The sequence below is a fragment of the Hevea brasiliensis genome, chromosome 8 (assembly GCF_030052815.1).
Source record: "Hevea brasiliensis isolate MT/VB/25A 57/8 chromosome 8, ASM3005281v1, whole genome shotgun sequence".
Classification (NCBI taxonomy): domain Eukaryota; kingdom Viridiplantae; phylum Streptophyta; class Magnoliopsida; order Malpighiales; family Euphorbiaceae; genus Hevea; species Hevea brasiliensis.
Window position 1 is genome coordinate 12013611 of NC_079500.1, and position 11617 is coordinate 12025227.

The 11617-nt window shown below is 24.8% G+C and overlaps 1 protein-coding gene across 1 annotated transcript; it reads right to left on the minus strand.

The window, feature by feature from the left end:
- Positions 1-8951: 8951 nt before the first annotated feature.
- LOC131182046 (lectin beta-1 and beta-2 chains-like) lies at positions 8952-9995 on the minus strand. The gene has a single exon (XM_058150672.1). It carries the CDS (start codon positions 9987-9989, stop codon positions 8952-8954), a length of 1038 nt encoding a protein of 345 aa, XP_058006655.1. The 5' UTR covers positions 9990-9995.
- Positions 9996-11617: the final 1622 nt, after the last annotated feature.

The window sequence follows — 11617 nt, forward strand, 5'->3', positions numbered from 1 at the left end:
ATGCCAATGTTAATTTAATTTACAAACAAGATTAATTTTAATTTACAAAGTATTTATTTAAATTAATTACATGCAAAAGTCAGTTAAATTAAAAACAAAGTTAATTTTAATTTATCGAATAAAAGTTCTATTATTACTACAATTTCATGCCAATAGTTATTCGATAAGTTTAGAGTTACTTACCTGTTGGTAAATGTAGTTGCCGTTGGGGCAAGCTACCCTTAAAAAAGGGTCTTCTCTTCTAGTATGGCAATGATATCCCTGGCTTACTCCCGTTTAGCTCCATATAAGCTCCGCGCAAATGCCCTCTTTTGGTACTTACCTTAGGGCTACTGACCAATTTTGCTTGTAATAAAAAATAAAGAAAATAAAGAAAAATAATAAAAGTACGAGAGACAGAAACTAAACATGTGCAGAGTTGTGTATCCCCTCAAATTAAACATGATTACATGATCTATATGAACATATAAAATAAATTGAAGATAAAGAGCATAGAATTAAAATATTGTGTGGCATAGATCTTGAAAAGAAAACAATAAAAACTGACCTTCCAGAAATCTTGTATGAAAATCTTCTTGAAGAAAAGAAAAAAAATAAGGAAGAACTCAAAGAGTCTTAAATATCTCTAAATTTCTTATAGCTCTGAATTTTCTCTTCCTCTTTCCTCCCATCATCCCCTTCTTCCCTTCTCTAGTAGGGTATTTATAGGGTTTTGGGAGAGAAGTGTGATAGGGTTTGGAGTCTTAGGATGATAAAGTTTAGATGACTTAAACAACTACAATTGCATAATTCAAATAAGACTAGGATATGGGTGAGGTGTTTCAACCAATAGAAAGACAGGAAAAAATGGAAGGCACCAATAGGGAATGAGGAAGAGGTGTGGTAGGATTTGGAGTCTTAGGGTGATAAAGTTTAGATGACTTAAACAACTACGATTGCTGAATTCGAATAAGATTGGGATATGGGTGAGGTGTTTCAACCAATAGGAAGACAAGAAAAAATGGAAGGCACCAATAGGGAATGAGAAAGAGGTGTGGTAGGATTTGGAGTCTTAGGGTGATAAAGTTTAGATGACTTAAACAACTACGATTGCAGAATTCGAATAAGACTGGGATATGGGTGAGGTGTTTCAACCAATAGGAAGACAGGAAAAAATGGAAGGCACCAATAGGGAGTGAGGGAGAGAGTGGGGCCAAGGAGGAGAGAGATATTTTATTATTTTAATTTTTAGAAAATAAATAAGTGGGTCCCATTTAAAATTCCTAACTAGGCTTTCTTAGGCCCATAGAGCCCAATTAAACTTAATTAGATCCATTTAAGAACTACCCATATTAAATTTAAACAAAATAAAATTTTATTTAAATTTAATTAAATTAATTTTCCCAAAACTTTATTATTATTTTTATTTTTTCAAGATCATGCCACTGAATTAATAATTCAGCTCCATGCCTCCAATTACATCTTACAGTCATATAATTTTTCATCATCGAGTTTCTCACGGTCTTAATGCACATACTCATAATAAAATAAGGGTCTACAGTATTAACTAAAAAAAAAAGATTACCAACCAATCAAATTGGTTGCTAATCGATTTAGCATCAGATTCAATTAATTGCATGAGTTCAATTGCAAAAAGCAATCGGTAATCAAATTGGTAGCTAAATTAATTAAATTTAAAAAAAATAAAACTTTGGTAAAAAAGCAATCAGTTGCTAGTAGCAACCGATTTAATAACCAAAATCGGTTGCTTATAGCTATTGAAATATAATCAATGGCAAAAAATTTGGTATTTTTAATTTTATAATTTTGCAACTATTTTATAAATCGATTGCTTTTTGCAACTAATTTAATAATCAAATAGTCGGTGGCTAATTTTTAAAAAATTACAAAAAAATTAAATTTTCAAATAAGAAATGAAAAATTCAAATAAATAAAATTTTCAAAAATTAATAAAATAATAAATTATTAATGAAAATTAGTACTAAAAATTAATGTAAAAATATTATAAAAAATTACTAATAATAACTCTTATAAAAAATATTAACAAAAAATTATATATATAAATATATTTATAAGACAAATTATTAAAAAAATTACCATATATATATATATTTATTATAACAAAAAATTACTAAAAATTAATATTACTAATAATTTACTAACTAAAAATATATTTATACCAAAATTTTTATTTTATGTTAAAGAAAAATAAATTAAATAAAAAAGATGAGAAAGAAAAAGAAGATGAGGAAGAAAAAAAGATAAGAAAGAAAAAGATAATGAAGAAAGTAGATGATAAAGAAAAAGATGATAAAAAGGAAAATAGATGAGAAAGAAAAAGATTATAAATAAGAAAATATATGGGAAATAAAAAGATAAAAAAGAAAAAAAATAGATGAGAAAAAAATGATAAAGAAAATAGGTGAGAAAAAAAAATAAAAAAATATTTTAAAAAAAAGATGATGAATAAAATAGATGAAAATGAAAAAGATGATGAAAAGAATAAGAAAAAAAAAAGAAAAAAGAGAAAAAAAATAAATAGTAGTTTATATAAGCAAATTAGCAACTAATTTTAGCAATAGATTATTGATTATTAATTTCTTTGAAAAATTACGCAAAAATTTTTAGGGAAAAAATTTTACAACCGATTCGCAATTGATTGAAATCGATTGCTAATAGCAACCGATTGAAATCGATTGCAAATCAAAATAAAAAAAACAAAAAAAAGGAGAGAATTTTTTAGGGTAAAAAATCGGTTGTAAAATCGATTGATAATCGTAACTGATTTTAATTGGTTACAAATAAAAAAAAACAAAAAATTAGATGAAAATTTTTGGAGAAAAAATCGATTGTAAAATCAGTTGCTAATAGTAATTAATTTTAATCGATTGCCAAAATCGGTTACAATTAGCAACTAATTCGGAAATTTGTTGCAAATTAAAAAAAAAATAAAAAATTAGACGAAAATTTTTAGGGGAAAAAATCGGTTGCGAAAATTGGTTGTTGTTAGGAGCTGATTTGTAAATTAGTTACAAATTATAAAAAAATGAAAAAAATTAAGGGGAATTTTTGGAGGAAAAAATTTAGCAATAGATTTATAATTGGTTACAAAAATCGGTTACTAACAAAAAATCAGTTATAAATAATAACCGATTTTAATAATTGATTGCAAATCAGTTACTAATTTTTGCAACCGATTTCGATTGCTAATTTTAGAGTTAATTAAAATAATTATTTAATTTAACAATTGTTTTAATAAATCAGTTGATGTTAGCAATCAATTTTAAAATCGGTTGCTAATCATATATTTAAGATTTTTCTAATATTGATTAGCAATCGATCTAATAATTAATTATAAATCGATTGCTATTAGCAACTGATTTTAGCAACCAATTATAAGTTGGTTGCTAATAATAACCAATTCTTGAATAAGTTGCTAAATTTTTTTAATATTAATTATTTTACTAAAAAAAATCAAAAATCAAAAATTGGTTGCAAAATCAATTACTAAATAGCAATAAATTTCAATCAATTACAATAATTGATTGTAAAATCATTTTTTTTTGTAGTGATTTAGTTAAGAGGTGCTTATCTATCAAAATGGCCAAAAAGATATATCCATGAGTGTCATGGCTATTAAAATAAAGCTATTGTATTGATTTGGTTAACAATTAATTTTAAAATAAGTAGATAAATTGTAAATGAGGATAACTTCTGAATTATTTTAAATATTTTTTTTTTAATTTATAAAATCAAATTAAATATTAATCAACTTAAAATTTTCTACTTAATTATAAATAGATTTGATCAACTTATAAATTAAATCACATACCTAAATAATGTTTAATGGTTGATAGATGTCCATTTTTCATCTAGAGCATAGGCACAATATATAAGATTGAAAAGTTATTATTTACATCAAGAGTTTGTACACGCAATCCATAGAAAATCTAAGTGTATCAGCATATATTTGTTTATAAAAATTATGATTTTAACTAATATGTCATTTATCGATTATTTGAATGTATACATCTTCTATGGCTTTTTAAACTTTTCTCTTTCTTTCTGAAAACCTTTGAACGTGTATCATACTCTTGTAATCAGAGATACGTATGCTCTACACTTGCCTCTCTAAGAGGATCCTGTGTATCAGAAATATCTTTGTTTTGATGTTAGGTGCGACGGTCCCGTTATCATATACATAATGTACAAAAAGGCACAGCCAGATAGTACATATAGAGAGAGAATAGGCATAGCATGAGTACATTGTGTATATGATAAGAGCTCCCTGCTTATCTTGGTATGGGATAAACATCCCTCTTATTGACTTATTGACCTCTTGTTTTAGATGAGTATGTCCGTCGGCCGCTTAAATTCTTTATGGTACATCCATCTACTCGCAATTCTAGCGATGATTAGTGCAACCTAGCGTTGACCTTTGACTTTTTAGAAGACCATATCCATCTACCGCTTTTAATTTTTTTTTGGTACATGCATGAACTGCATGTTGGCAATTCTAACAATGTAATAATAGGTATTACCAAATTAAAAGGTGAGTTGATTTCACTGATAATACCAGTGGCAGAGGGAAACTTCATGATTTTTTTAATATATATATGTAATATTTAATTAATGAGGTAAATAATGGAGACCAGAGTAGTTTTGGTCCCTCAATTATTTTTAAAAACTTTTAGTAGATATATTAAAATTTAAGTTTTTTAATTAATTGATTTCTCAAATTTTTTTTTATTAATCTCTTTATGTATTTTTTTAAAAAAATCTTAAACATGTGTAATAAATTTTATTTTTCATCAATTGCCTCGTTAAATGTATTGAACCTAATAATTTATAATTTATGTATTGTGATTTATATTGAAATATTAATATTACTTATTGTCATTAAATAAATATAAAAGTTCAATAATCATTCAAATTTTTATATTTGTAATTTAAAATTTGATTAGTAGTTGTTATTAAAAATTAAATTCAAGCTAATTTAATAATTTCCTATCACAAAATCTAAAATCACATTGAATTTTTCATTTTTTTTTTAATTTTTGCTCTCTCCCTCATTTTATGGGTATAATATAATTTCTTTTTCTTATCTTCCTTCTCATTTAGCTTTCTATCATTTATTTCATTCAAATGAAAAAAAATTTTTATATCTATATAAGTAAATTAAATTAGTAATATCAATTTTTATGTAAATTTTAGATGGATGAACTTAAATATACATTTATTTTTAACTAATTTATATATTTTTATTTTTTTATAAGCAATAGGTTTATTTTATTGTTTTTTTAATACTTAATTTTTTTTATATCTCTTTAATTTTAATAATTATTATGTTTTTTAATTTTATACTATTATGCCATATAGCTAGTCATGTGGGATTTATAAAATTTAAAAATAAGTAATTAATTGTTTAATAAAACTATTTAAAATAAACTCTTAAATGGTTTAAGTATTTAGTCAATGAGTGTTTATTTGTCAAAATAATAAAAAAAATATAACATTGAGTATTGTGACTAATAAAATGAGAATATAATATTATCTTGATTAAAAAGTAATTTTAAAGTAAATAAATAAGTTACAAGTGAAGATAACTTTTGACTTATTTAAATTTTTTTTTAATTTATAAATTAAATTAAATATTAATTAATTTATAATTTTTTATTTAATTATAAATAAATTTAACTGATTTAACCTTAATAATTTTCAATGATTGATAGATGTCCATTTTTCATCTAGAGCATGGGCACTACATACAAGATTGAAAAGTTATTATCCACATCAAGATTTTGTACACACAGTCCTTAGAACTTAGAAGGACTTACTCTATAAGAGTACTAGATCAAACATCTCACTTACTGACTTACTGACTTGTTGTTTGAGATGACCATGTCCATCAACCGCTTTAGTTCTTTTTGGGACGTCCATCCACTAGCAATTCTAACGATGATTAATGCAACCTAGTGTTGACTTGTTGACTTTTTAGAAGACCATATCCATCTACTGCTTTATTTTTTTCTTTTTTTTGGTACATCGGTGTACTGCATGTTGGCAATTCCAACGATGTAATAATAGGCATTTCCATATTAAAAGGTAATTAATTCCATATTAAATTTTATTTTTCATTCCTTAAATTTTCTATTGAAGTTAATAATTTATAATTTATATATTATAATCTAAATTGAAATATTAAAATTACTTATTATCATTAAATAAATACAAAAGTTTAATAAATATTCAAATTATTATATTTATAATTTAAAATTTAATTAGTAATTATTATTAAAAACTAAATTTAAGCTAATTAAATAATTTCCCATCGCCTAATCGAAAATCAGATTAAATTTTTCATTTTTCTTTTTTATTTTTGACCTCCCCTCATTTTATGAGTATAATATAATTTCTTTTTCCTTTATCTTCCCTTTTATTTAACTTTCTATCATTTATTTCATTCAAATTAAAAAAATTTTGTTTACATCTATATAAGTAAATTAAGCAGCAACAATAGAGTTGATTATGGAATTAGCTCTCCAAGGAGCCGAATCAAGTTTCTCAACCTAAGATTGTGCAATCTTCAAATCAGATATATTAGTCAATAAGTTAATCCAGTGAATAAGAGTGGGAGTTCTACTTCCTCATAACAAGATTTAACTTTGCTAAAAAAATATTTTAAAATTATTTATTTTAAATATATTAAATTAATTTGAAAGAGTAAGCTTTTAAAATTATTAGGAGATGAGACTAATTTTAATGCATAAAAAATTGCTCGTGGATTTATCTTTTTAAAAGAAAAGCTTGTTATCTAAATTGCATTAAATATGATGAACTTGCAATTTGAGATAGTGATATTTCATGTGACGATATTTTTTTCATATTTATTAATATTTTGCGACATTTTTTTAAAATTTTTTTAAACATTTCGTTGCATAGGAATGAAATATATAAGTACAGGCAATGGATTAAGAACCTGAACACTTTACCTAATAAAAGGCTATTTTTATTTTTCCCTTAATTTTGTAATGAGTTTCAAAATTTATTGGTAATTCATAAATAAATATCAATAATCTTTAATTCGCTGATAACAAAATTACCAATAACTTCACCAGTTGATAATTAAAATTTAACAATGAATTTTATAAAATTACCAACAAAAAATGGGTTAATAATCTGTTAAATTCTTGTGGTAATAAATTTTCCTATACTTAGTGATGCTGAAGTTCTATTGGTAATCCATTAAATTCTTAAATTTTCCTTTAATAAAAATATAATAGATTATAATAAAATAACAAGTTTTAAAAGAATTGTCCCACGTACTTGTATTATATGTATTCATTTTAATTTTTTTCTCAATAATTAAATAATAATATTAATATTAACAATAAAAATACTAATAATGATAAGCTAAACATAATTAAATTATCAATCTTCTAACTTTATTAATTTTAAATTAATTCCATAAATTTATTTTTATTTATGTATTATTTTATTTAATATTTATAAATATACTCCTATATATTTTTTATATTTACATTTTCATTTTTTATATTTTTAAAAATATAATTTTTTTTCATATCCATTTCCCCTTGTTTTTAATACACGTTTTCATTATCATGCTACTATCATCCCTCTTTGTTGACTCGCCTAGGCTTAACGCCTGTACCACGCCTTGTCAAGTGTAGACCGCGGCAACCTGAGATGGACGCTAAATTCCTTATATTTAAATGAGTTAAATAATTATGAAAATTTAAATTAACAATAACTATCAATGAATTTACATCACATATAAAAGAGTGTGGAATACGTTTTAGTTATTTATTAATTATTATAAAATAATTTAGAATTTAATATTCATATATTAATTTAATATAATACTCTTAATATAAACAAGTTAAATATATAATTAAAAAGTCATATTATTTTGCATTTAAAATTTTATATATTTTTAATCATTAACTATTTAAAATATATAGATAATAACTATAAAAATTAAAAATTTTATTATTTACAAATAATATAAAAGAAATTTTTTTAATAAATTAATAAATTAAAAATATCAACTTGACATAAATTAAAGTATAATTTGTATAAAAAAAGATTATTTCCTGTATAAATAATTTATAAAAATATCATAAATACATAAAAATAATAATTATGATTTTAAGGAAAAAATAATAATTATAATTTTTTTTCAATAATTTGATAAATTAAATTAAATAATACTATTAATGTTAACGATAAAAATGAACGAAAATACTTTGATAAGTTAAACATAATTAAATTATCAATATTATAACTTTATTAATTTTAAATTAATTTCATAGATTTATTTTATTTATGTACTATTTAATTTGATATTTATGAATATACTTTTATATTTTTTATATTTTTTAAAAATATAATTTTTTTCATATTCATTTCCCTTGTTTTTTCGTTTACGCGTTTTCCTTGTTGTGCTACCGTTATCCCCTGCCTGTTGACTCGCTTAAGCTAAGAGCTTGTCCCATACCTTTAATTGTAAATAAAAATATTTTTCATATGCATATTATCTTATTTATTTAATGCTTTAAAATTCTTCAAAAAAAGTTTTAGAATTTTAACTTTAAGAAACCATTGCAAGTTTAAGACTTTTCGCCCTGACATCATATTAAATGCGTCAAGTTGACCTTTAGATATATCCACAACCACAAATAGTATAAAAGTTTCGAATAAACGTCAAGATATAGATATTTAACATTTATATATATTAATTTAATATAATACTCTTAATATAAACAAATTAAATATATTATTAAAATAACATATTATTATTATTATTATTATTATTATGCATACAAAGCTATATATAATAATGAGAACATACAAAGCTATATATAATGGCAACTAGACTCTCTAATACATAAAATTAAGACTTCATATAATAAATACTCTAAAATTAAAGTTTATTTTCTCAACGCGGTCTCCCCAAAATGGCGATTTGCGCTGCCTGGCCCATTTTCTGTCTTTCTTCTCCTGTTCTTGCAATAGCCATACCAAACCAAACTTAGCAAAACCAAATTCAGAGTGCCACTAACACCCAAGACAGCCCATATCCATACTTTGTTCTCTCTTTTTGAAGAGATAGCTGCTTGTGTATTAGTGTGGTTGCCTAAATTTTCATCAACTTGCAAGGTTGAGTTAAAATTCCAAGTGTGTATCTCATGCTCCTCGAATAAATCTATGGTGGTGGATGCTGAGAAGCCTACCGTAACCCATTCATCTGTTAAATATTCTCTAAAGTCTACAATATAATGAAGGTTATACGAATTATTACCCTTGGAACTTTCTTCATTACCATTAGTTACAAGAACACTTAAATTTTTTGAGCTGGAATTGTATTCAATCCAAGCTTGAATTTCTTCTCCATTAGCTATATCATCCTGTGTCCAGTTCGTGACAACGACAGAGAACAATGAGTTGAGATCAATACCTATGTGTTCATTTCCATCTGCAGGATCCCAATCAGTAGTCCAGCCAGTGTCAAATTCAACGGCAACAAATGGAAGTTGCGCATTGGTATAGCTCAAAAGGCCAAGACGTCCGCCTCCTGACAAAGGCTCAAGTTTAGAACCATTGTTGGCGAGGAAGAATGCAAATCCATTGCCTCTGCTTTCATTACCGTTGGAATTCATAGCGAAGGAAAAATGAGTTTTGAAGTCTGCAATATTGCCAGACTTATCCCAAAGGTGAATTGGTTTGTAATATGTGGCTCGACCGACGCTACCATTGGAGCTCAACTGATCAAAGCTTTTGGTGAGTTGAATGTATGGATCTTCAGCATATGCGTCTCCCTCCAACTTAATCTCTGTCATATTATATGAGCTGAATTCGTTGAAGCTAAAAGCGGTTGATTCAGTGGAAGATTGGATTTTGAAAGGGAAGAATGTAAACAAGAATAGGATGATGAATGTGCACAAAGACGGACGTTTGGAGGATTCCATGGTTGGGGAGGGCTTTGAGAGCTTGAGGAGAAATTGCTTGCGAGTTTATTTATAAGCATACTTTCATCCCTTGCCTGTTTACTCGCTTAGACTTGGCTGCTACCCCAGCTCGTAGAGTGTAGACCACGGCCTTCACGTTAACAATATAAATTCATATTTACAAAATTAGTTATTTATCAATTAAATATAAAATATTTAAATTTAAATTAGCTAAACAATTGAAAATATTTAAATATTTATTAATTAATATTAATTAACTACATCAAATCAATAAATTAAGTATCAAATATGAATGAGTATAGAATACGCCTTAGTTATTTATTAATTAAATCTAAAATATTTGACATTTAAAATATTTAACATTTACATATTTATTTAATAAAAATTATATAATACTCTTAAGTTATTGAAATACCATATTGTTATGCATTTATAATTTTTAGATTTTTTAATTTTTAATTGTTTTTAAAAAATAAAATAAATATTAACATTTATACAATTACTCTAAAAATTAAAAATTTTCAATATTAGTATTTTTATTAAATTAAAAAATTAAAAATATCAAGTTAATATAAACTAAAATACATTTGGTATAAAAAAAAAGTAGATTTTTTTTTATAAATAAATATATAAAAATAATCATTTAAATTACGTAAGAAAAAAGAAATAGTTATTTTCAACAAGCATTGATTATAAGAGCCATTATGCGCATATATTAAATGTTGGAATGCTATGCTCCAACTAATTTGTTGAACGAGTCTCTTTAGTTTTCTGGGAGAGTGGTACCAAGGTTTTAAACTCTTAAATAGGGATATTATCCATGAGGAGCAGCTTCTGGATACGCTCAATTCACTCGCGAATTTTAATTAGGACAGTGGAAGTGTATATATTTTTAATAGCATATGATAAAATTATCACGATTTTAATAGCAGTTAAATTCTATTTCTGACCTGCATGTGTACTCCCTTTAATAAAAAAAAATGGTATTCACAAATGAGTATATTTATTAATTAATTAAATATAAAATATTTAGGATTTAAAATATTTGACATTTATATATTTATTAAATATGATACTTGATGGTGCGTATCCGCAATTATACGGGTCGTTTCAAGTAATAGAGTGATGAGTCAAGTATCGTTCCCACGAGGATTTGCCGTTTGAGTACCAAACTATGAATGAAGCGATTATTTGGGCTAATGATTGATGAATAAATGGTAAATGTAAATAAGCAAGATAAATTGATTAATCTAATTGGAATGGGTAAAGAGCAAACAAATAAATTCTAAATCTAGTTTACAATTAAACTAAATTAATAATGGGTAATTTGAATCTAAGTCTAATTATGTTTAAAGTGATTCCAGAGTTGGGGGTTTATGCATAAATTAATTGGGATTTGTCTTGGGTATTCCAATTTTAAGGAAAAAATAGAGTTTGAAGGAAATTGATTCTTGAAGGAAATTGATTCTAAATTCCTTTGATATCTTTTTCAAGCAAACCAAAGTGTGTCCTAAAATAACCAAACCTACTTTCGTATGTTATTTGATTGCTTTAAAACCCATTAAGTTTTGTAACCAATCATTAATTCCTCTTAAATTCCTAGTTTATTTCTAAATCTAGGTGATTTT

Bases quoted from the DNA above. Each gene is read 5' to 3' on its own strand.
- LOC131182046 (XM_058150672.1), bottom strand. From the start codon at position 9,989: ATGGAATCCTCCAAACGTCCGTCTTTGTGCACATTCATCATCCTATTC.